Below are 24,529 nucleotides of genomic sequence, written 5' to 3' on the forward strand. Positions count from 1 at the left end.
TTTTTTTTTTTTTTTTTCTTGAGATGGAGTTTTGCTCTTGTTACCCAGGCTGGAGTGCAATGGCACGATCTCGGCTCACCGCAACCTCCGCCTCCTGGGTTCAGGCAACTCTCCTGCCTCAGCCTCCTGAGTAGCTGGGATTACAGGCACGTGCCACCATGCCCAGCTAATTTTTTGTATTTTTAGTAGAGACGGGGTTTCGCCATGTTGACCAGGATGGTCTCGATCTCTTGACCTTGTGATCCACCCGCCTCGGCCTCCCAAAGTGCTGGGATTACAGGCTTGAGCCACCGCGCCTGGCAAAATGTGTACTCTTATACCATTTTACAGATGATTTACACAAGTCTTAGAATTACCTAGGGCTACACAGCTGTGAAGAATTGAAAGCATTTTTCAAATACATATATTTTTTTTTTTGAGACGGAGTTTCGCTCTTGTTACCCAGGCTGGAGTGCAATGGTGCGATCTCGGCTCACCGCAACCACCGCCTCCTGGGTTCAGGCAATTCTCCTGTCTCAGCCTCCTGAGTAGCTGGGATTACAGGCACGTGCCACCATGCCCAGCTAATTTTTTGTATTTTTAGTAGAGACGGGGTTTCACCATGTTGACCAGGATGGTCTCGATCTCTTGACCTCGTGATCCACCCGCCTCGGCCTCCCAAAGTGCTGGGATTACAGGCTTGAGCCACCGCGCCCGGCCCGAAAATGTATACTGTTAATTGGGGGGAAAAGAAAATCACTGGACCTAACTGCAGTATTCAGTTTAATTTTCACTACTATTTAATTTGAATTTAAAAGCATGATGTGTTGTTTTTGAAGTTACTATTGTAGTATGTGTATTTAATGATAAGCTTTTGTATCTAAAGCAAAATGTTGAGCAAAATTATTAATGCTTTTTTTTTTACTTCTTGAATTATGCTGCTTTTTGATAATTATTCAGAAATTCACTGCCTTTTTCAGAAGAATTAAACTCACTAGTAGTTAGAAGTGTGGAATTTAGCATATGTGATTTTATGTGCATATTGAGATTGTAGTCCCCCTTGCTAAATTGATGTGGATCTATAACTGTAAGGAAGCTTAATTACTTTCTGGTTTAATATCCAGCACAAAGCATGTAAATTAAATAAATAGCATGTTGTCTTTATCTTCAAAGGCATTATATTGTACTTCTAGCAAGTGCACCAACAGAAAAACAACGCCTAGAATGGTGAGTATAAGAATAGACTTTACAGAAAAAGCAAACTTCAAAATGAATCACATAGACATTGAACACAGTAGGAGATGGGAGGAAGTCCTTAAAACATCTAATTTGGTTTGATTTGTTCAGAAACGGAGCCATGTGTAATGAAAGTCTGGAAATTAGGGGATCCATATGCAACTTATTTTTTTGTTGGCTTTATAGAGATCCAAGTATCGTTTCTTAATTGTATATTTAAAGTGCTGTTATAGTTTGTTTTTTAAAAAAATTTGTGGGTATAACTTAGGTAACTTTGCTGATGTGAATGGAGTGTTTCTTGGCTCTTTTTTCCTCGTTGTTTGGCAATTTTGGGTAGAAGATAAGGTTTTTGGTTTTTTCTCTGAGAGTTCAGCCAGTTGAAATGCCCTGGTGTGTGCATTTTATTTACTTATTTTTAAGTTAACCAAAACTTTTCATTAATACTAAGTGACATTTGTTCAGGGTGGGCTTGGTGGAGTCAAAAATCCGAATCCTAGTTGGAAGCTTGGAGAAGAATGAATTTATTACACTGGCTCATGTGAATCCCCAGTCATTTCCAGCACCCAAAGAAAATCCTGACAAGTAAGCACTTTTCTAATTTAATTTCTTCTTCTCACTTCCAGTTTTTATTCATAGAACCTTTTACAGGCATATGTGATTTTATGTGATACTAGATTTTATGTGATACTAGTTTTTATAACTAATATCACTATTCTGTTGATTACATATGACTTAACAGACGATTTAGAATTTATAACATAGTTTTTCCTGATCAGAAACATTGAAGAGAAAGACTGTTTTGTGAGAAAAAATCAGCATACCTTTTTCTTTTCCGGTAATATTCTTCCAGTGATAAGGTGTCTATTAGCTAATTAGAGTTCACATTCTACAGTTCTGCTCTAATACTGTCTTTAGCATTCCTTAATATTTTCTTCTATTTTGTTCAATAGGTATCAGAATAGCTGGTATACCATACATCAGTCTTTGCTTTTTTTTTTTTTTTTGAGACGGAGTTTCGCTCTTGTTACCCAGGCTGGAGTGCAATGGCATGATCTCGGCTCACCGCAACCTCCGCCTCCTGGGTTCAGGCAATTCTCCTGCCTCAGCCTCCTGAGTTGCTAGGATTACAGGCACGTGCCACCATGCCCAGCTAATTTTTTTGTATTTTTAGTAGAGACGGGGTTTCACCATGTTGACCAGGATGGTCTCGATCTCTTGACCTTGTGATCCACCTGCCTCGGCCTCCCAAAGTGCTGGGATTACAGGCTTGAGCCACCGCGCCCGGCCCCAGTCTTTGCTTTTTATCTTAATTATTTTGTTAAAAGGGAACAAACATTTTGATACGAACTTAAAAAATCTGATTTATGATTGATTCTGGTCTATTGAGAAGATAATTAAAAGCAGAGTCAGTTTACCTTTTTAGGGGGTCTTTTATGTGGGTTAGTTGCTGGTTTGATTGTTTGCTGTTAATATGAGCCTGGACTGTAGTTTGTTGCATTGGTGGGTTGGAAAGTACTAGTAATGAGCTTGTCTTAAAAAATAAAGCAGCATTAAAGAAAGATAAGTGAAAGGATCACTAAGTTTGTGTCACTATACAATATTCTTATTGGTTGTGTAATTTTTTTCTTTTGTAATCGTGATAAGAGCTAGAGTTTTTTGCATTTTGTGGCAATTCTAATCTTAATTATTACAAGACTGTATGATGTTCCATTCAGTAGCTACACTGTTAAATGTTCAAAAGTAGCTGAATCACTAATTACTGCTGTTATTAGGCTTCTGTTCATGTGGCCTTTTAAATTGAATTTTTAAAATTTAAGAAATACATATTAAGTTCTAGTTAAATTTCTGTATTTAGAAAATCCTTTTTTCCCCAGACTTTTCTAAAAAGATTATTCTTTTTCCTTCATTAGTTTAAACATAATTTTTCTTTGATTTCAGTGGCTTTAGTTATTTGGAATCATTAAGAACATTGACTATCATTAGCTGGGCATGGTGGCGTGTGCCTGTAATCCAAGCTACTCAGGAGGCTGAGGCAGGAGAATTGCCTGAACCCAGAAGGCGGAGGTTGCGGTGAGCCGAGATCGCGCCATTGCACTCCAGCCTGGGTAACAAGAGCGAAACTCCGCCTCGGGAAGAAAAAAAAAAAAGAACATTGACTATCAATATACAGTTAGAGTGCATTTATATTTGTCCTAGAACTGATTGTTTATGTTGTAGTAGGAATATAGAGGACAGATAGGGGTGAGGACTTTGTGTTTTGATGGAGCTTGGGATTAGAACTTTAGTTTGCTCATACATTTGTATTACAAGTTTTTCAGTGTCTCAGATTGTCAGACACATTGATAGCTACATTTTCATGAAATCCAGATAACCTATGGTAATGTTCTTCTTTGCAGGGAAGAATTTCGCACGATGTGGGTGATTGGATTAGTGTTTAAAAAAACAGAAAACTCTGAAAACCTCAGTGTTGATCTCACCTATGATATTCAGTCTTTCACAGATACAGGTATGTCTTTACTTGGATAATCAAAATACTTCGGTGCTTGCATGTTTGAATTTGTCTTGATGCACACCGTAGTGATATTTACAATAATTGTTGAAAATACTTCCGAATATTGAAGTTCATCAGAATAATGGTTTTGTGTTGGGCTAATACAAATTCAGTAGTCCTTATCCACAATGCTTGGGATCAGAAGTGTTTAGGATTTTTTCAGGATTTGGAGTATTTAAATTATACTTACCAGTTGAGCATTTCTACTCTGAAAATACAAAATTTGAAATACTTCAATGAGTTTTTCCTTTTAAGTGTCATGTTGGCACTCATACATTTTTCCATTTTGTAGCAGCTTCAATTTCAGATTTTTGGATTAGGGATACTCAACCTATATATACATGATTTTTCTCTTTTGTGGTAGACCTTAAAGTAGAACCATTTCAAACTTGACTTGTCCATAATTTCTTAAGAAATGGGAAATAACTTGAATATATGGTTTTTTGGACTGAATCTTGTGCTGTCTTAATCATCTTAAACCTGAGAAATTGATGAAGCTGAACCTGAGAAATTGATGAAGCTGAACTTGTGATGACGTGAAGAAATTTTCCTATGTCTCATACAGATTCAAATGTTAGTGCATAGGTGGGAAATAGACTGATGAAGTGTAGATTTCAGATTGACCTGTACTCTTAAGATAAAAGATAGTTCGTTTTAACTAAAGACCAAATGGTGGATGTAGTTGAGATAATCTGAGGCTGTATATAGGTGCACAACTTTTCCTGGGAATGGCGAATACTATGCATAGAGACAACTGCACATCTTCTTTAAGGACTAATCCTTTTCTCTCTCAGATACTGTCCTCCTCTCCCCCATTTAAAAAAAAAAATGTAGTAAATGGCATTTTTATTCTCTGTGAGGAATTTTCTCCTGAGAACATATGGATTTAAAATTTAGAAATTTTTTACCTAATTACAGAAGAGAAAAAAATTAGTGACAGTTTGTTAAAAAGTCAGTATCGTACACTAACTGCGATATAGAGGAGAAGTAAAGGAAAAGAATATGTATTTCAGTATGTCAGTGCTCAGATACAGCGACTCTAGAAGACACACTTAAGTATCAGGTGTTTGCACTTTACGTAGAATCGCTGGCAGTGTAACATCTATAAGTTCTGCCGGATACAGGTGTTGTCTGTAGAGATTCTGATATCACCAGCAGTTTTGGCATTGGTGACATGGTAAAAGTGAAAGTTGCAAATAAAAGGTGATCTAATTTTTATATGCTTGGTGGTAGTTGTATTTCTGGAAATTTCAAATTAAAATACTCTATTTTTTGTTTGTTTTTTTCCTTGTTTTTTTTTTTTTTTAATTGTTTAAAATACTCTACTTTTTAAATGTAAAATTGAAGTGAATTCGTTTCAAATAATTGCAAAGTAGGTTTTTCATCTTTAGGAATGTAGGAAGGACATGGCATAATTCTGCATTGCGTAGAACTGTCCACATTGAAGGATATATAGTGTCTCTAGTCATAGCACCCTTTAATTAATACAACAACAAAAATGCCGGTACAGATTTTTGGAATGTCATGTGTAGGGTGTACTCCACCTTCTGAACACCACAGAAGTATTTTTTTCTGAAGTAAAAATTCTGATGTTAACATATTTATGAACTAACAAGTCATGGATACCTACCTGGATTAGAAATTTGTTTTGCACATTGCATTCAAGTTGGGCTGTTTATCAAATATTACAGTAATGAGCCATCAAGATTTTCAAGGATATTTTAGGTATTTTTGGGAAGGAAATATTTAGTTGTCCTTTGTCTTGAAACATTTTAATCCAGTACTCTATGGCATTTAAAAAGAAAATAGGTTTCACATATTCAGCACACAAATGTTCACTCCCAACCCCTACCAGTTTCTTTTCAAGTTATTTTGGTTGTTCAACCTAGAGACATTGGAATCAGTCTTTGACTCCTGTTTTTCTCCTACTTGATGTTAATTCATTGTAAAATCTTTTTGCTTCTCCTAAGAATACATTGAGGTTTCTGCTACTTAATACTATTCCCGTGGCTTTCACCCTAAGTCCTAGCTACTGTAGTGCTGTTTGATCTCTGTCATTGCCAGAATTTTGTTTTGCCCTTGCTCCCTTCAGCTGTTCTTAACTAGTATCTAAATGATATAGATATAGATATAGATATAGATATGTATATATATTTTCTTGAGACAGAGTCTCATTCTGTCACCCAGGCTGGAGTGTAGTGGTGTGATCTTGGCTCACTGCAACTGCCACCTCCCAGGCTCAAGTGATTCTCCTGCCTCAGCCTCTCAAGTAACTGGGACTACAGGCACGTTCCAGCATGCCCAGCTAATTTTTTGTATTTTAGTAGAGGCGAGGTTTCACTATGTTGGCCAGGCTGGTCTCGAGCTCCAGCCAGATCTTTTCTTGCCTGCTTAAAACCTTTGAGTGTCTGTCTCACTGAGAATAAAAGTCCAAGTCTTGACTGTGGTTTCCAAGTCTCTGTCTGATCTGGCTTTTTCATTATGTCTCTGACCTTACCTCCTATTATAAGTTCACATTCCTTTATATCTATAAGTTTTGGAGCCAGAAAGGTAATAAAGTTAGTAAGTAATATATCCAGTGAGGCCTGGAGCAGCATTTGGTAATGACAGACAGTAACATTTCTGCAAGGAACCATTGATACTCACATGGAGCAAAAGGTAAAGACCAAATAACCACAGCCACAAATAGTTCGGAACAGGGTTTGTTACTAGATAAATTTTGTTGCCTGTCTTAGAAAAACTTGCATGTTGGAAGTATTTGGGATTTTAGAGTTGCACGTAAGGGATTATGGATTTCTACTTTTCATCCTTTCCATTGGCATTTTTGTTGTTTCTCAAATGTTCCAGGCATTTTCTCCTGCTTAGGGCGTTTTGTTCTTGAAGTTTGCTCTCCCTGGAATGTTACTTCACCGACTACTCTCAGGTTACATCCTCATGTTCATTTAAATCTTCAGTCAAATGCCAACTCAGTTTCCAGGCTGAGCTTCCTATCCTACTCCCTATGCAGTTTTTCTCAGTAGTACTTATCATCATCTGACATGGACTGTATTTTACCATTTATTTTTTTCTGTTGTTTGAACTGTTCTACTGGAATGTAGATCCTCTGAAGCTACTTCGGTGCTTGTTCACTGCTTACCTCCAGTGTCTACAACAATGTGAATCAAGTATAGGTGTTTCATAAATATTTTTTATATGACTGATTTTTTTCCTTTTTTGGGGCCCTCTGGATCTAAGTAATTTGAATTTATTTAATTGTAGCATTTTCACCTGTGACCTCTGTTATTTAAATTATTACCATATTAGAAAGTATGTCATTAAAGTTTTATCTTGCAGATTCTTGTAAAGGTACCTTTAGGTATAGTTTAATAAGTTTGATTTATTTTACAGCATGTGTTACATACTTGGGTAAAGTTTTAAACAATAGTACTGGTAGCATAAAAGGGTATGGGTTTAAGAAACCCTTTTTCCCCATTTTTGCCATTTCTTGAAGAGTTACTCTTTAGAGTTACTACTTTAAGAGGTATTTAAAGAGTTACTATGCTGGAAGAATTGATACGTTTTGTGCTTTAATTCAGCACATCCTGTGGTTAAAGGAGTTTGCCCAGGCAATGAATTATGTCAGTTAAGGAATAAGTCTTGACCTGATTACAAATAAGCAGTATTGGTGGAAAAAGGATCCCTACTTAGAATAGTTTCTCTGGAGTGAGTTTAACTGCCTTTATTAAAATGTTTCTATTTCTTGTAACGATTTCCTAATTGTATAGTTTATAGGCAAGCAATAAACAGCAAGATGTTTGAGGTGGATATGAAAATTGCTGCAATGCATGTAAAAAGAAAGCAACTCCATCAACTACTACCTAATCATGTGCTTCAGAAAAAGAAAAAGGTAAATTTAGAAAGTACTTACAAAAGCATTACTAACATAATGTTTTATGCATCTGGACTATCATTATTTTAGAATTTAGGCTCAGTTGATAAGTCATTTGAAATAGATGACAGTATTTTAAAAATCTGTTCCATGGAGCAGTTTCATTATGTGAAATCTGACTCTAATCAATTTTCTTGCACACAATTGCTTCAGATTTTAGGATTAGTATCCCTACTTTGTATATACCCATATTCTCTTAAAGAACTTTTTATTCATTTAAAAATCCCACGTCAGTATTTAATTTTCTTTCCTTTAAAAAGTAAACTAAAATTAGCAAGGAACTATATGGGTCAAGTAAATTATGTGAGACTTGTAAAAAATGAAAATGTCATTTTTGGTGAATGTAACAAATAAAACATATTATTTAAAAACTAAAAGTTGCCGAGTATAAAAGAGTTCATGAACAGAGGTCACTGAGTTAATATTTTGCATTACATTATTCTACTATTAGGGCTTCCTTTTGAATAACTTAAGGCCAATTTTTCCTTATTTGGACTTTGGTGAGCATGTTGGAATTTTAGTGCACAGTTAAAAATTACATTTTTTTCTTTAAGTGATTTCAAAAATAGATTGCTTATTCAAAAATAGGTGGCTTATTCCTATAATGGAATTATTCCTATAATAGAATACCTTATAATCCGCAGCAGTGAAAATAAATTAACTACAGCTGCATATACTAGTCAGTTAAATAAAAGAAAACACATGTGTGTATGTATCATTTGATGCTTCCATATGAAGTTTACAAGTGTAAAAACTTAATGTGTTTAGGAGAGTATATGAAATAGTACATGTTACAGAGTAACAACCACTGCATTCAGGATAATGGCTGGTTGTCTGGGATTGGGGTTGGGAGGAAAGGAATGAAATTAATACACAAAAGGCTTTAATTTTATAATGTTTTATTTCTTTTTTTTCTTTCTTTTTTTTTTTTTTTTTTTTTTTTTTTGAGACGGAGTCTCGCTCTTTTTACCCAGGCTGGAGTGCAATGGTGCAATCTCGGCTCACCGCAACCACCGCCTCCTGGGTTCAGGCAATTCTCCTGTCTCAGCCTCCTGAGTAGCTGGGATTACAGGCACGTGCCACCATGCCCAGCTAATTTTTTGTATTTTTAGTAGAGACGGGGTTTCACCATGTTGACCAGGATGGTCTCGATCTCTCGACCTCGTGATCCACCCGCCTCGGCCTCCCAAAGTGCTGGGATTACAGGCTTGAGCCACCGTGCCCGGCCAATGTTTTATTTCTTAAAATAGTATATTATGATACAAAAGCATTGATGTTAATTAAAGGCAAGGACTCTGGAGTGGACTGCTTTGTTCATATTCAGGCTCCACTGTTTCCTACCTGTGAAATTTAAGCAAGAGATATGCTAAAAATGTTGTTCTTGATTTATCTCATCTCTAAAATTGTGGCAGTATTTTTACCGATCTCATTAGGTATTTTGTGAGGATTAAATGAGCCAATACATGTAAGGGTGGTTTAGACTAGCTCCTGGCACATAGTAAATGCTCATATTCGCTTCTGTTATCACCATCATTATTATTAACAACTTGGGGGTAGGTACATAGATGGGGAGGGGTCTAAAATCAGTTTTTAAGGCTTAAATATTATTTTTAAAAATTTTATTCTTAACCTAATGGTTTATTAAAAATTTAGTTAACTGATAATTACAAATTGACAAAAATGTGCTATTGTTGAACAGTTATGTATTTGTATTTATTGTAAACTTTTCCATCAAGCAAAGTTTTATTTTAAAACTAAAGTATCTCAGCTAGAGATTAGCCTCAGGAAAACAAAACTAAAATATCAAGTTAAACACTTTGCCTTCTAATTGTCCTTTAGTGTTGTATTATTAATGGGTTAAATCAATTGTACTTAAATGTAATTTATCACACACACTAAATATAAACATTTTGGAGCCAAGAATGGTGGCTCATGCTTATAATCTCAATGACTTGTGAGGTTGAGGTAGGATCCTTTGAGGCTGGGAGTTTCTTTTTTTTTTTTTTTTTTTGAGATGGAGTTTCGCTCTTGTTAACCAGGCTGGAGTGCAATGGTGCGATCTCGGCTCACCGCAACCTCCGCCTCCTGGGTTCAGGCAATTCTCCTGCCTCAGCCTCCTGAGTAGCTGGGATTACAGGCACGCACCACCATGCCCAGCTAATTTTTTTTTTGTATTTTTAGTAGAGACGGGGTTTCACCATGTTGACCAGGTTGGTCTCGATCTCTCGACCTCGTGATCCACCCACCTCGGCCTCCCAAAGTGCTGGGATTACAGGCTTGAGCCACCGCGCTCGGCGAGGCTGGGAGTTTCAAGACCAGCCTGGGCAACAAAGCAAGACCTTGTCTCTAAAAAAATTTTTTTAATTAGCTGAGCATGGTGGTATGTACCTTATAGTCCTAGCTACTCTGGAGGCTGAGGTGGGAGGATCACTTGTGCCCAGGAGTTCAAGTCTGCAGTGAACTATGGTTGTGCCATTGCACTCCAGTCTGAGTGATAGACCGAGACCCTGTCTCTTAAAAAATAATTTTTAAAAAAAGTATACAAATGTTTTATGTTTTCAGAATTAAAAGTAGATTATGTTCTTTAGCAATTTGCTATTTCTTATTAATAATAATCAAATAGCTACTTAATAAACAGCTATTTCTAACAGATAGACTTCTCAGAATCCTATATTCAGATTACCTTTTTAAATTCTTACTATTTCCATGACAGTATTGGTATTTGGAACCATCTTTTGTACATTTTAAGTAAGTTTGAATATAAGATGTTTTATTTTTATTGTTTCTGTTGCTAGTATTTCTTATAGTCTTCTAGAATATAAAGAGAATGTCCAAAAATTTTATCAGATGAAGTAACTATAATTTCATAGCAAACTTAACATTTCATTTATGCACAGACTGTTCAGTACATGTTACCACATACATATTTTTAAAAGGTTTTTGATTAAATTTGCTATTTTATGACCTGCCTTTTTTGTGTTAACATGTTGTGACCATCTATCCAAATTACATTTTTAGTGGCTGTTTAATATTTATTTATATAGCTATAGTATGATTAAATCTACTCTGTATCTGAGATCATTTAGATTATTTCTATTTGTGTTAGTAAAATAACACTTTCTTGCTTACTAAGTAACAAGTGTCTAGGAATCAAGATCCATGAATGTTTTGTTTGGACTCTTATTAATAGCTTTCTTTTATTAACTGCTATTTGCAAAGCACTGTACCACTTCTTTTTATAATTAATGTTCCAGCAGCCCATGAATATTGTCTTTTAATAGCAGAAACTGAGGGGTTAAGAACCTTGCCCTGGATCATGTAGTATGAGCTGTGAATTGGACCTAGGTCTGACTGCAAACTATGTGTGTGTGTGTTTCTGTAGTATGTTCTTTGTCTTATTTATCTTTTCTTAAAAATTATGATAGAATATTTACGACTATTTGGCTTTGAGGTCTCCTGCTACCAAACTTGATCTAGATATAGATGCAAACAAAGCAAAGTAGTTTACTGCTGTTTTGTGTTTAGACCAACCAGTTAAACTTTCACAGTTTATCTCCAGCAGTGGCTTGTTATCTCACAGGTGTTTGTTCACCTAGTGAGGCAGGTAACTGTAGAATTGAATATAATTTACTTACTGAATAAATCTTCATATCTAGTGAAGAGTAAGATTGGTAGCACTGTTGAATAGAAGAGATACTCATTTATAGCATTAGGTCCTTTTATTTCACAACTGACTTCATAAGCAAATGGCATTACTCTCCCTCTCCTTTCTACCAAATCTCATCTTCCCCATTTGATCAGTTTTCATTCATGTACATAAGTCATTATGTCTAGTGCTAAATCAAAGATAAGAATATTTTGTTATTTGTGGAATCAGAAAGCAGAGCATGCAGGTACATATATAAGGAATGTATTTTTTTCAACAGTAGATTATTTTCATTAAAATGTTTCTGTAGGTAAGTGTACACAGGCTAAATAATCTGGGGGAAACAAATGAAGCTGAAGGGGATCATTGTAATATTACAGTAGCACCAAATAGCGAAAAATAAAACTTCGTTACCAGAAAGCAACTTTAATTTTGTGAAACTATCCATAGTTTTTTGGTTTTTTCTGCATTATTTGTTTTGCAGTGCTTTGATTTTTTTAAGGAGGATCAGCGTTAGGATTTATATATGTATATTATGTTTAGTTTCAGAAAATTATTTCTACTTTTGTTTTTACAGGGTAATTTATACTATTATTAAGCATGCCATTTAAAAAATTCTAAATTGCAATTAGAGCACTGAGGTATCTTGCTTTTGAGAAAGGCTCTTTTATTGACAAACTGTAATGAGTGGCAATAAGTTACACTTTTTGAAATTAAAAAAATTATATTTATTATGGGATAATTAGAAATCTGTATGTAAACAAAATCACTTCCAGTCTCACTTCTCAGTCATTGTAGTCCCATGTTTATTGTTGAGACATTTTTTCTTGTGCGTGTGTGTATATTTACAGCCCTCTGATTCAAGATTCTTGTGTTTTCATATTATAGTGTTTTTAATTTGTGTTGTATCTTACAGTCAGTATGTACATTTAATATAGCATTCCTTTCTCCGTTTTTTCTCCCACATAAGAACTATATGTAATGTTGAAGCCTTCTTAGAAGAAAGTACTTGACTCTCAGATTGTCTTTTAGAATCAGCATGGAACATCTAATTCTTGTAGATTTAGTGAATTGTGCTTTTTAGTAAAAATCATACATGTTAAGTAAAAGATTTCCATGTTTCAACATCTGGATGAAATAAAGATATATTTGATAATATATCCTTCATGGTTTGCAGCATTCAACAGAAAGTGTCAAATTGACAGCTCTCAATGACAGCAGCCTCGACTTGTCTATGGACAGTGATAACAGCATGTCTGTGCCTTCACCTACTAGTGCTACGAAGACCAGTCCATTGAACAGTTCTGGCAGCTCTCAGGGGTAAGGAAAAAGAGGGAAACAAAAGTGGAGTGGCTGTTTGCTAAATCAATCAGATACATTCTCTTTTGCTATTAAAGTCATCTATTTAGAATGTTATTTTCATTCCATCTACTAATATTTTTTAAATAGCAATTTAATTCCTAGATTTGGGGATAGTTCTTTTTAGTTTTGTTTTGCCAACATTTTATTTTTGAGACTGATAATGTCTTCAGTACGATGTGAATGAATGTTAGCACTGTAACCCCTCCAAATTTATGTATTTAGACACCTACTGCTACAGCGCACTGTATGGTGTGCTAATGAGAACAGACAAAAGGAACAAAACTATCTTTCTGTCCTAGAGCTGCTTGTACCTTTGTAACAGAGGAATTTATCTATGATAGTTAGGGAAAACTGTTTTAGAAGAGCTTAAATATCTCTCCAACATTTATAGCAGTTAAAAATTTAAAAATTCATTATTTTTAGAAATGGGTTTTGCTGTGTTGTTTAGGCTGGCCTCAAGCTCCTGGACTCAAGTGATCCTCCTACCTCAACCTCCTGAGTAGCTGAGACTACAGGCGTGTGCCACTGCTCTGGGTATAAAGCAGCTAAAAATTTTCAGCCAGGCGCAGTGACTCAATGCCTATAATCCCAACACTTTGGGAGGCTGAGGTAGTAGGATCACTTGAGGCCAGGAGTTCAAGACCAGGCATGGGCGGCAACATAGTAAGACCCCCATCTCTAGAAAAAAGTAAAAAATTAATCAGGTGTGGTGTTGTCTACCTGTGGTCCTAGCTACTCAGGAGGCTGAGGTGGGAGGATTGCTTGAACCCACGAGGTTGAGACTACAGTGAGCTGTGGTCCCACTGCTGCACCCCAGCCTAGGCAACCAGAATGAGACCCTGTCTTAAAAAAATTTTTTTTTCTTTTTACTATGAAAGAAATACAGTGTTTATGGCAGTAAAAATCAGAACAGACTTAAGCCATATTTGTATTTAACTTCCATAAATTTACCTTCCAGAATTCCTTAAAAATGAACATGCTGGGCCGGGCGCGGTGGCTCAAGCCTGTAATCCCAGCACTTTGGGAGGCTGAAGCGGGTGGATCATGAGGTCGAGAGATCGAGACCTTCCTGGTCAACATGGTGAAACCCCGTCTCTACTAAAAATACAAAAAATTAGCTAGGCATGGTGGCATGTGCCTGTAATCCCAGCTACTCAGGAGGCTGAGGCAGGAGAATTGCTTGAACCCAGGAGGCGGAAGTTGCGGTGAGCCGAGATCGCGCCATTGCACTCCAGCCTGGGTAACAAGAGCGAAACTCCGTCTCAAAAAAAAAAAAAAGGCACGCTACCGTATTTTAAAAGAGAGCTATTTACATTAGACTTCTGGCATGTTGGTAGTGTTTTAAACTGATGATCATATTGATCTCTTTGTTACTCAATTTCATGCCTAAAACTTGAGTGCTATTTAAAATATATTAATGTTACAGTTTTGTTTTTTTTTTTGAAATGGAGTCTTGCTCTATTGCCCACGCTGGAGTGCAGAGGTGCAGTCTCGGCTCACTCCAACTTCTGCCTCCCAGGTTCAAGTGATTCTCCTGCCTCAGCCTCCCAAGTAGCTGGGACTACAGGTGCATGTCACCATGCCTGGCTAATTACTGTATTTTTGTGGCGATGGAGTTTCATTATGTTGGCCAGGCTGGTCTTGAACTCCTGACCTCAGGTGGTCCACCCATCTCTGCCTCCCAAAGTGCTGGGATTACAGGCTTGAGCCACCGCGCCCGGCCAAGTGTTACCATTTTAAAATATTTTTTTTTAAGTGAAGAAGCTAACATTTTAAGAATTATTGGGATTTGTAAAACCCTTTGTGTCCTTTGAGTTTGTGCACGAATATAATGTGGACAACTAAATTAATTTCACAAATTTAGTTTTGAAATTTAGTTTCTTGAAGTAATACTAAATAATTCGTATAGATAAAACTTCTGGGTTTTTAGAATACAGTTGTATATTTGCTCAACAAGTATTGAGTGTTTATTGTGTACTAGGCACTTTGGTAGCCTTTTCAGGTTTTCTCCTGCATCTGTGGTGGTTCTCTGGCCAACTGTCCTTTTCTTTTTGATTATTTAGTATTTGTGCCCTTGAGAACTCTCTCATTATACTTTTGTCTGTTTATCCCATCTTTATATTGTCCCTGAGTGGTAATACCTGCTCTATTGACTACATTTACATTCATGATACCAGTGATATTCATAGCCTTAATGTGTTGACTCCTGTTGGATTTCCATGTGGATGTCACAGTGGTACCAAAAATACAAGTCCTTCAAGTGTTGCCTACCTCCTCATGGCGGCATCATTCATCAGTTTCAGAGTGTGGGCTCTGAAAGAGAAAGAGAGGCAGAGAAGGAAATCAGAAGACTCTCTGGTTTTGTTTTTCTTTTAGGAGATAATAAAAACTTGAGTTTATGTAAATGCTAATGTGTAGGATTTGCTTGAGACAGAAAAGTTGGATGGGAGAGTAAAGGAGTGATGGTTTGAGTTTCTTGAGATGACAGGAGCTAGTGAGATTTAGAACATAGATTGGGCTTTGTTATATAATAAAAAAATTTCATTATGTAGGAAAGAATAGGGGTTAATTATAGAAATGTGTGTCTTTAATATTTATACTTAGAATCTGGGCTAATACTTGGCTAATGGCTTTTGGTTGTTAAGTGGGAAACAAGGTCATCTGAGATTGGCATGAGAAAGAAAATGGGAGAGAAACTTTGGGAGAGTAAAGAGGGCTTAAAATAAGTTATTTTTAAAGTAAAATATTGAAATATCCCTTTGTCACTTAAAGGTCTTTGTTCAACTGGGTTGCTGGAGAGGCTTTTAGGGTTTTATAAAACCCTTATACTTTGTATACAGAAGTTTATTAATGTTTTCTGTTTCTCAGAACATTTTCTCATTTATAACTTTAAAAAAAAGTTACCTTTTTTTTTCCTTGTATAGATGAGGTCTCACTGTTTTGCCCAAGCTAGTTTGAAACTTGACCTCAAGCAATCCTCCTGTCTTGGCCTCCCAGAGTACTGGGATTTCAGGCATGAGCCACCGTGCCTGGACTCTTTTAATAACTTTTTGAAAGACTTTTGTTCCAAAAAATCCTTCAGTTAAGTGTCTTAGCCCAAATCAGTTAAGAACAGATCTTTTAGAACCACTCTGGCAATGTAGTAGCCAGTAGCCATATGTGACAATTTAAATTTAATTAAAATTAAATAGTTCTCACTAGTCATATTTTAAGTGCAGAGGAACTTTGTTTTAATAGTGGCTACCGTATCCAGTAGCACAGATATAGAACATTCTGTCATCCCAGGAAGTAACATTAGACAGTGCCACTTTAGAAAGTTTGTGAGCTTTTTACTGTTGTTATATTTTATCCAATAAAGTCAATTACTAAAGTATGTATAGGAAGTAAAACCAAAGAATTGTTTACTTTAGAAAATAACTTTGTACACATTATAGATTATTGCATTTTATTTTTATTTATTTTCTTAATTTTTTTTTTTTAGCAGAAACAGTCCTGCTCCAGCTGTAACAGCAGCATCTGTGACCAACATACAGGCTACTGAAGTTTCTGTGCCACAAGTAAATTCCAGTGAAAGCTCAGGGGGTAAGGAGATTGGGTTTTTCGGGTTTGAGAATTCTTACATTAGATTTGGTTTAGCCTTCATTTTGAAAAGCGGGTTTGTTAAGTACTTGAAATTTAGTTTTTAAATGCCAGTTTATTATTTGCATGTATAGTTATTCATGAAATCAAATTTAGAGAAATAAAAACTTACAACTTGATACTGATATGGTTATTTTAATTTGTTTGTGCTCATATATTTGCTGTTTAGGTACATCGAGTGAAAGCATTCCTCAAACTGCCACACAACCAGCCATTTCTCCACCACCAAAGCCTACGGTCTCCAGAGTTGTTTCTTCAACACGTCTGGTAAACCCACCACCTAGATCTTCAGGAAATGCAGCAACTTCAGGAAATGCAGCAACAAAAATACCTACTCCTATAGTAGGAGTCAAGAGGACATCCTCACCTCATAAAGAAGAGAGTCCCAAGAAAACCAAAACAGAAGAGGTATATATATAAAAAACATACTAGTTAGCCATGGCAACACCAAGTTGCCTATTTTTAAATCCAGTGGAAGAAAACTTTATGAACCAAAATAGAGAAGGATCAAGGAACAAAGCTTTTAGAAAACTTCAGGTGTGTCTATAGTGCTTTAGTGCCATGGTTTTTCACCTTTCCTATTCTTCTCAGTAACTACCTCTACCATAAAGCTATGCCTCTCATTTAAACTTCTTTAGTACATGTAGTTAGTAGGTATAGTCTGCAACAGAATTTAACATGGAATTCTTAACTTATTATTCTCTAATGACTATCTTTTATTTGTACTGATATTTTGATGGCCCCTTTACACAGTTTTTTGCTTCTGTGATCCAAATGGAATTTTGAACTTTCTATACTGTACTTGGTATTATGGTACCATTGAATACTAGAGGTTCTGAGGGAATTCTTAGTGAATAATAAGTGCACACAGCCAGATTCTCTAACCCTTCAGGAAACTTTCTAGCAACATTTGCATTTTTTTTTAAGAGGTGGGGTTGTCTCACTCTGTTGCCTAGGCTGGAGTACAGTGATGCAGTACATAACTCACTTCAGCATTGAACTCTTGGGCACAGGCGATCCTTCTGCCTCCAAGTAGTTAGACCCACAGGTGCATGCCACCATACCGGTTAATAGCTGTTTAAATTTTTGTTTGTTTTGAGACAGTATCTGGCTCTGTTGCCCAGGTTGGAGTACAGTGGAGCAATTGCCTCACTTCAGCCTCTGCCTCCTAGGCTCAAGCAATTCCTTTCACCTTAGCCTCCCAAGTAGCTGGGACTACAGTTGTGCACCACCATGCCTGGCTAATTAAAAAAAAAAATTTTTTTTTGGTAGCGACAGAGTCTTGCTATGTTATCCAGGCTTTTCTCCAGCTCTTGGGCTTAAGCATTCCTCCCATCTTGGTCTCCCAAAGTGTTGAGATTGCAGGTGTGAACCACTATGCTTTGCAAACTTGTATTAACTTTTTATACTATCTGGTTTATAATGGTTGCAGTCTTAGTTTTGGGAAAACCATGAAAACTGTACATTGATTTGGTATGTGTCTTAAAATAGAGGTAGTCTTGTTGCACAATTTTATTTCTCTCAAGACACTTTCATGTTGTTTTCCAGTCAATGAGGCATTCATTATTGCCCCATAGATGACAGCCTAAAAGCACCAATTTCTTAGTGATTTTTTTTTTTTTTTTAGCTGAGAATTTATTTAGGAATTTACTTATTACAACAAAATTTCTTTAGAGTGGGAAAAAAAACTCCTCTAGGTTTCTCATGGATTCTATTATGTTTTGATTAAGAATAGGGAAAAATTATTTTTTTCTAGTTTATTATTTTATTATTTAGCTTATTCTCTGAAGACTTGTTTTAGTGTTTTGTTTTTTTTTTTGTTTGTTTTTGTTGTTTTTGGAAATAGCTGCTACTAACTAAAAGTAATCTGATGAATTTTGTCATTCTTACCATGGTAAATGAGAATGAAAAATGGAAATAGTATAGTATTTTAAATTCTCCCTAGGTTACTTACAATACCTAGTACAATGTAAATGCTGTTTAAATTATTGTTATGATGTATTTTTAAATTTGTGTCATTTTTATTCTTGTATTATTTTTTATTTTTCTGAGTATTTTTGATCCATGGTTGGTTGAATTCGCAGATGCGGAATCCACAGATATGGAGGGCCCACTGTAAATCATCATAACTTAGAAGATGTGTTCTGAAAACTCACCTGTGTCTGTGTAATTATCTCTTAAGGCAGTTGTTTTCATTGTTAGTTGTACCTCAGAATTAGTTTTTTGGGGTTTTTTGGTTGTTTTTCAATAAAGGTTTTAGGGCTTTGTCCACACAAATTGAATCAGAGGTCTTCTAGAAGTCAGACCTGGGGATCTTATTAAGAGCCCTGTTGCCACATGATTGTGTTATACAGCAGCTTAATTAAGCTTGTACCCAATTTTTGTGTCAATTACACATTCAGACTACTGATACTGGTTTGAACTTGTCACAACATTTCAAAATTTAAACTTCTTTTGACATTAGTAAAGTGTATTTAAGTGTAACTCTATGCAACTATGCACTTAACATTTTTTTTTTTAAATGTTAAAAATGATATCCTAAGAGCTCTCCGCGAGTTGATGCCAGTGCAGTGTTTTGCAGTTTTGTTTGCACTTACCTTGGTAGAATAACACTTGTGTTTCTCGTCTGGTTTAGAAAAGCAGTAAGAATATAGAATTTTTAAACTTTAGTGTGGAAAATTAAAAATACATATAAAAGAGTCATTTAATATACTCGTGTACCCATCACACAGCTTCAGTTATAATGAACTCTCAGCCAATCTTTGTAATCTTCTTTCAGCTTTTTTCATTTTCTCTTGTCATTGAGTTAATTAAAAGTAAAATCCAGACATGTTTCATTAGAATCTTAAAAATCATGTCTAAGAATGAAAGTATTAACAAATTAGCCTACCTAAAAAAATTAACAATTTATTAATATCATCAAATCTCTAGTCAGTGCTCAAATGTTCCTGATTGTTTCACTGATTTTTTTAAAAAAAATAAGCTGTTTGTTCAAATCTGGAAGTAGAAAGAGATCCCTGAGTTGTAATGGTTTGCCGCCTCTAAGTGTCCTTTAAAATATAGATTTCCTCCCCCACTTTCTCCTGTGATTTTTTTTTTTGTATATATTTTCTCAGTCTGGATTTTGCTTATGGCATTTCTGTGGAGTTGATTAACAGAAGGGTAGCATTTTAAAAAGATAAGGGACATTGGGTTATTTCATGGGCTAGTCTCATTTCCTAGCAGAAGAACTTGCTGTTTAGTGGCTTTTCCAGTTACAGATCTAGTTACTGTAGGAGGCAGGATTAGAACCCAGGGCTAAATCTCATGGTGTTAAAATCAAATTTGCTGTAGCAGAAATATCCTGATTTGGAAGCCCTTCGTAAGTGGGTATTTTATTCTCTGCTAATGAGTACTTGGTATTAGAAATTGTAGCAAACCAGAAAGAAATACTGGCCCCACTCAGTAATGTACTATAGATAGGAGAGTTTTAGATACTCTGAGGCAGTTTACTTCTGCTTAGTGGTCATGAGATCCTAAGGTTTTTCAAATAAATATAGACGATAATGTAAAATAAAAATAGAAAATGTTTGCTGTATTTCCCGGACTATATAGCTAAATTAAGCTCTTTCTCTCTCCATATGTATCTATTTTAAACTTTTCGTATGGAAAATTTCAAACATGTCATAAGTATAATGAACCGTCATGTTTGCATCACCTAGCTTCAGCAGTTAGCAACTCATAGCCAGCCTTGTTTTATCTACATACCCACATCACTTCCTCTCCCATTGTTTTGAAGCAAATCCCAGGTATAACAACCAAAAATATTTATTTGTATATCTAAAAATAAGGACTTATATAAAATATAAGTATAGTATATTTATCACACAAATATTAATAATCCATAGTTTTATAGATCAGTCAGTATTCACATTTGGCCAATTGTGACACACTACAATTTTTAAAATTTGCGTATTTGCAGGGTCCAAATAAAGTCCTTATTGAAATTGGTTGATACCGTATTAAAGTCACATTTAAAATTGTTAATTCTGCTGAGAAAATAGTGTTAAAATAGTTCTGAAGACCCAAGCAAGGCATTTCTCGAGCCTGTATTCTGCAGGATGTTAGTAGATTGTACCAAGAACAAGGATTCTCTGATTAACTAAGCTTGGAAAAATTAAGGTGGTGTCCTTTCTTTATAGAATTTATTAGAATCTTTTATGTGCCACTCTATTTTAGTCTCCCAGAGTGGGGGTGATACTATGCCAAAGCGCCTAAAGTTGTTTGATCAGGAACTCTTTTTTTTTTTTTTTTCTTTTTCCTTTTCCTTACAAAATATATTTCTATGAACTCATAGTAGTTTTGGAAATGCACTTTAGGTGGTGATCTGCAGTAACAGTTTTGCTAATGCTCTTTTTAATTTTATTAGCTACTGAAGCCAAATTTAATCTTATAAAAACATTTTAAAAGAGAAACTAGTTATCTGTTTTAAGGCTAAAGTTGATCTTACAAGTTTAATTATTTTATAGTTTTAAAAAAGTTTATAAAGTAAAGCATTGATTGGCAAATAATCTAAATTTTTCATTTTAGAGAATAAAGCTTTTTTTTTTAAAAACAGGATGAAACAAGTGAAGATGCTAACTGTCTTGCTTTGAGTGGACATGATAAAACAGAAGCAAAGGTATACTATTTAGCCTTTAGAATACATACACAATTAAGAGTACAGAGATGTGATAGAAATGTCTCTAGAATATTGTATTTTGTGCTATAGGGTTTGGATTTTTTCAGTATTATGGAGAAGTGTGTGTTTGTTTTTACTGTTAATCATGTAATGCTGAACACTGAGGGGAATATAGTGATGAGTGAAACACATTCTGTGCCTTTAAAGGTGCAGAATTACGTAGGAAAGTTAAGTCATGAATGTTAATTAATTACATTATCAAAGAAAAAGTAATTGAGGGCTGGGGGTCAAGGGGCAAGAAAAGTAAGATGTTATTTCTGACTGCAGAAATAGTAAGCATCTTCATTGAAGACAGTAAACAGAAATAGTAAACATCTTCATTGAAGAAGGAAGTAGCATTTGAAGTGGTCTTTGAAGGATACATAGGATTTTTGACAGTACAGGATGAGATCATGATCTCTCTCTGTTGGGTTGATTGAGAATATGGTGTGATTACAGAAGCAGTTTTTGGCATAAGGTTTTGGTTAGAACCTGGGGGTCATGAAACTTTCACAAGGTTTAGATGGGGTAGAAGAAATTTTTTTTCCCCCAAAATGTGAAAGACCCATTTTTTCCCCAGAACTTGAAATATATTGAAGGCTTTTAACTTTCTTCCCCTTTGTTGTGGGAAAATCCGAAATTTTTCCCCATCTCCCAAATTATCCAGATTTCTATGATGGATATTTTAAAAACTATTCTCTTAGGTTTCGTGTGTGCCCTCATAATGCCCTTGCCTTCTAATTTTATTCACTTTATAAATCAAGGAAAAAATGTTTATGTCATTCATTTTGTAATCTACAAAATTATTAATGGCTTCATAGAATGCCATCTTAAGGTTATTATTATTTTTATCCACCCAATTTCCTGTCCATAGCAAATTATTTCTGTTTGAAAAAGAAAGTTGTGCTTTCCTACTGTAATATTGGCTGCAGCTAAATACCATCCGTTCATGTCTATTTACTTAGCATAAATTAATGAAAGAATAATTATTGAAGAAAATGGCTTGCTTAATCTTAAAATTTGGTATACATCACCAAGTTGTCCTTCAGAAAGGCTGCATGTCTTCCATTCCTACTTCCTACACCTTATTTACCTTTTTAAACTTCATAGGAGAAAACAGTAGTTCATTGTTTAATTTTTGTATATATTGTTTCATGGAAATTGCAGTTTTTATAATTTTATTTTCTTCATTGAGATAGAGTCTTGCTGTGTCGCCCAGGCTGGAGTGCAGTGGCACTATCTCGGCTCACTGCAACCTCCACCTCCCAGGTTCAAGTGATTCTCCTGCCTCAGCCTCCTGAGTAGCTGGGATTACAGGTGCCTGCCACCACGTCCAGCTAATTTTTGTGTTTTTAGTAGAGACAGGGTTTCACTGTGTTGGCCAGGCTAGTCTTGAACTCCTGAACTTGGGATCCTCCCACCTTGACTTCCCAAAGTGCTGGGTGTACAGGTGTGAGCCACCATACCTTGCCCATATTTTTATTTTCCTATTTTTGTGTATATATTGTTTTCTTTTGTGTACTACTTTTAAAAAGTTGAGAGTGATACAGGTATGCCATGCTTTACCCTGTATTTTCTGATGAGCAGAGTCAGTGCACTGATTATCGGGGAGGAGTGAAGAAGCCACAAGGGGGGAGAAATCTTTTAGAGGCCTATTTCTTGCTTTTAATTAAAGGTATGGGGCAATTTTATTTAGTAGTATTCAAGAATTTTTTTTTTTCTTTTCCCACAAAGCTAAGAGCTTTCCTTGGGTTTATGCTCTGTTATTGTCTGGGCAACATTTCATGATGTGCCTATGTGTGTTTTTAATTTTCGTTTGCTTAAAATGTCCATGGGAGCTGGTTGGAAAGTCATGAGCTATTTTGACCCCTGCCTTATAAGATTTAAGTAGGCAAATAGAAATTTATTAATATCTGAATTGGTGAAATAACCTACAATGAGGCTTACTAGATGTTTTTGTAATGTAGTCACATCTTTCTCTTGATCCCTCCTGTCTTCCAGTTTGTCTTCTTTATTAGCCACCAAACCCAGTTATGTTCTTTTATTCTTTTTTAAGTCTCTTTTCCCCCTCCCCCATCCTCTTTGTCTCACAGGAACAACTTGATACAGAGACAAGTACAACTCAATCAGAAACTATTCAGACAGCGGCTTCTGTGTTGGCCTCTCAGGTACTAAGTGCAAAAAGCAAGGAGAATTTTTAAAATGTCCTTAAGATTAGTGTGGTATATTGAATTAAAGTGAGAGTTCATAGAAGGCTATTAAAATTAATCTTTGTGAAAGTAATTACTAGCCTATAAATTTATTTATTGTAGTTTTAAGGCAGGGCCCTGGATTTGATGGAACCATTCTTTGGGACTATTTCAGTGTTAACTCATCCCCTTATATTAACATATTATTTGATACTGCAAATCATTTAAATTCTCACTAGTCATTTATTCAGGGTTTATATATAGGTTTTATTTGTAGGTCAAAGAGTGAAGTTTAGGAAAGAACTAAAAACCATTCTTCATGGATTTCTTTTGCAAGGTTAATGTATTTTAATTTTAAAAATGTATTTCTGCCTTAGTTTTCACTACTGATTTCAGTTAGTTTTTAATATAGCTCATAGCTCTTCAGAGTTACTTTTTCATTTGTCCTAGCAATTCTGCTTGTGACAGTCCCTCACATACAGAATACAGTAGGCATCTGGAATCTTTTTTCATTGATTTGTTTGTGAACCTTCATTTTGTTAAATAATTTACTTCTTGCATCCTTTCACATGAGTGAACCCTAATGTCTAGCTCAAACGCTGACACAAAGTAGATATATTATTTAATAGATTATAAAACTGGCTAATCTCTACAAAGTAACTGAGATAACAACTGCTGCTGTGCTGATACTGTGATGACATTTTGCTGCTTTGCAGCTCAGAGTTATTTTAACATGATCATTTAAAAATGTGCTTTTGCTGGATGTTAACTTTTAGAGTCTCTAAAGATACATAAAAATTATGTTTAGTTTCTGGAATATCTTTTCCGTAATCTAATAAAACTTAAGGGGGAGTAACTAACATCAGGAAGTATGCTTACTATTGATACATGGACAAACTTGTTTATCAGACGTAAACTGTCCTGTGATTGTGATTGCATGTTTTTTTGGTTTGCCACATACTCTCTAGGGATCTGTTTTCATAGTTTTGTCTTGCTGAATTTATCCCTATAGTAATTAGTATCCATGAATATTTGCATTTTAGATATTTTTATGAGTGACTAGAATTTTCTTTCTAATGAAAGGATTCATAGAGCCATAGAAAAATCACCCAGTTATAAAAAGAATGATTATGTTGATTTTGAAAAATACACTCCTATGTTTGGTAATGTTAGGGACATAGATATTTCTGGGGAGGTGTTAATATTGTGGCTATACGAGTCCTTATTGTTTTGAGATAAATCTGGAAATATCTGTAGATGAAATGATAGGATCTCTAGAATTTGCTTTCGAATAATACAA

At 35.3% G+C, this 24,529-nt stretch overlaps 1 protein-coding gene across 7 annotated transcripts in view; it reads left to right on the forward strand.

Annotated features, from left to right (window-relative positions):
- Positions 1 to 24,529, forward strand: part of PAPOLA (poly(A) polymerase alpha) — a 67,334-nt gene that overhangs the window by 39,931 nt on the left and 2,874 nt on the right. For 2 of the 7 annotated variants that reach the window (XM_039468788.2, XM_074393577.1), the window contains 9 exons: positions 1,153 to 1,206; positions 1,678 to 1,797; positions 3,612 to 3,721; positions 7,531 to 7,652; positions 12,518 to 12,660; positions 16,184 to 16,284; positions 16,511 to 16,749; positions 20,939 to 21,001; positions 23,134 to 23,208. In XM_039468788.2, coding sequence (XP_039324722.1) covers positions 1,153 to 1,206; positions 1,678 to 1,797; positions 3,612 to 3,721; positions 7,531 to 7,652; positions 12,518 to 12,660; positions 16,184 to 16,284; positions 16,511 to 16,749; positions 20,939 to 21,001; positions 23,134 to 23,208 — 1,027 coding nt within the window. The remainder of the gene's footprint in view (positions 1 to 1,152; positions 1,207 to 1,677; positions 1,798 to 3,611; positions 3,722 to 7,530; positions 7,653 to 12,517; positions 12,661 to 16,183; positions 16,285 to 16,510; positions 16,750 to 20,938; positions 21,002 to 23,133; positions 23,209 to 24,529) is intronic. The other 5 variants (XM_039468789.2, XM_074393576.1, XM_074393575.1 and 2 more) reach the window with 5 other exon arrangements.

This window comes from Saimiri boliviensis, chromosome 2 (assembly GCF_048565385.1).
Source record: "Saimiri boliviensis isolate mSaiBol1 chromosome 2, mSaiBol1.pri, whole genome shotgun sequence".
Classification (NCBI taxonomy): Eukaryota; Metazoa; Chordata; class Mammalia; order Primates; family Cebidae; genus Saimiri; species Saimiri boliviensis.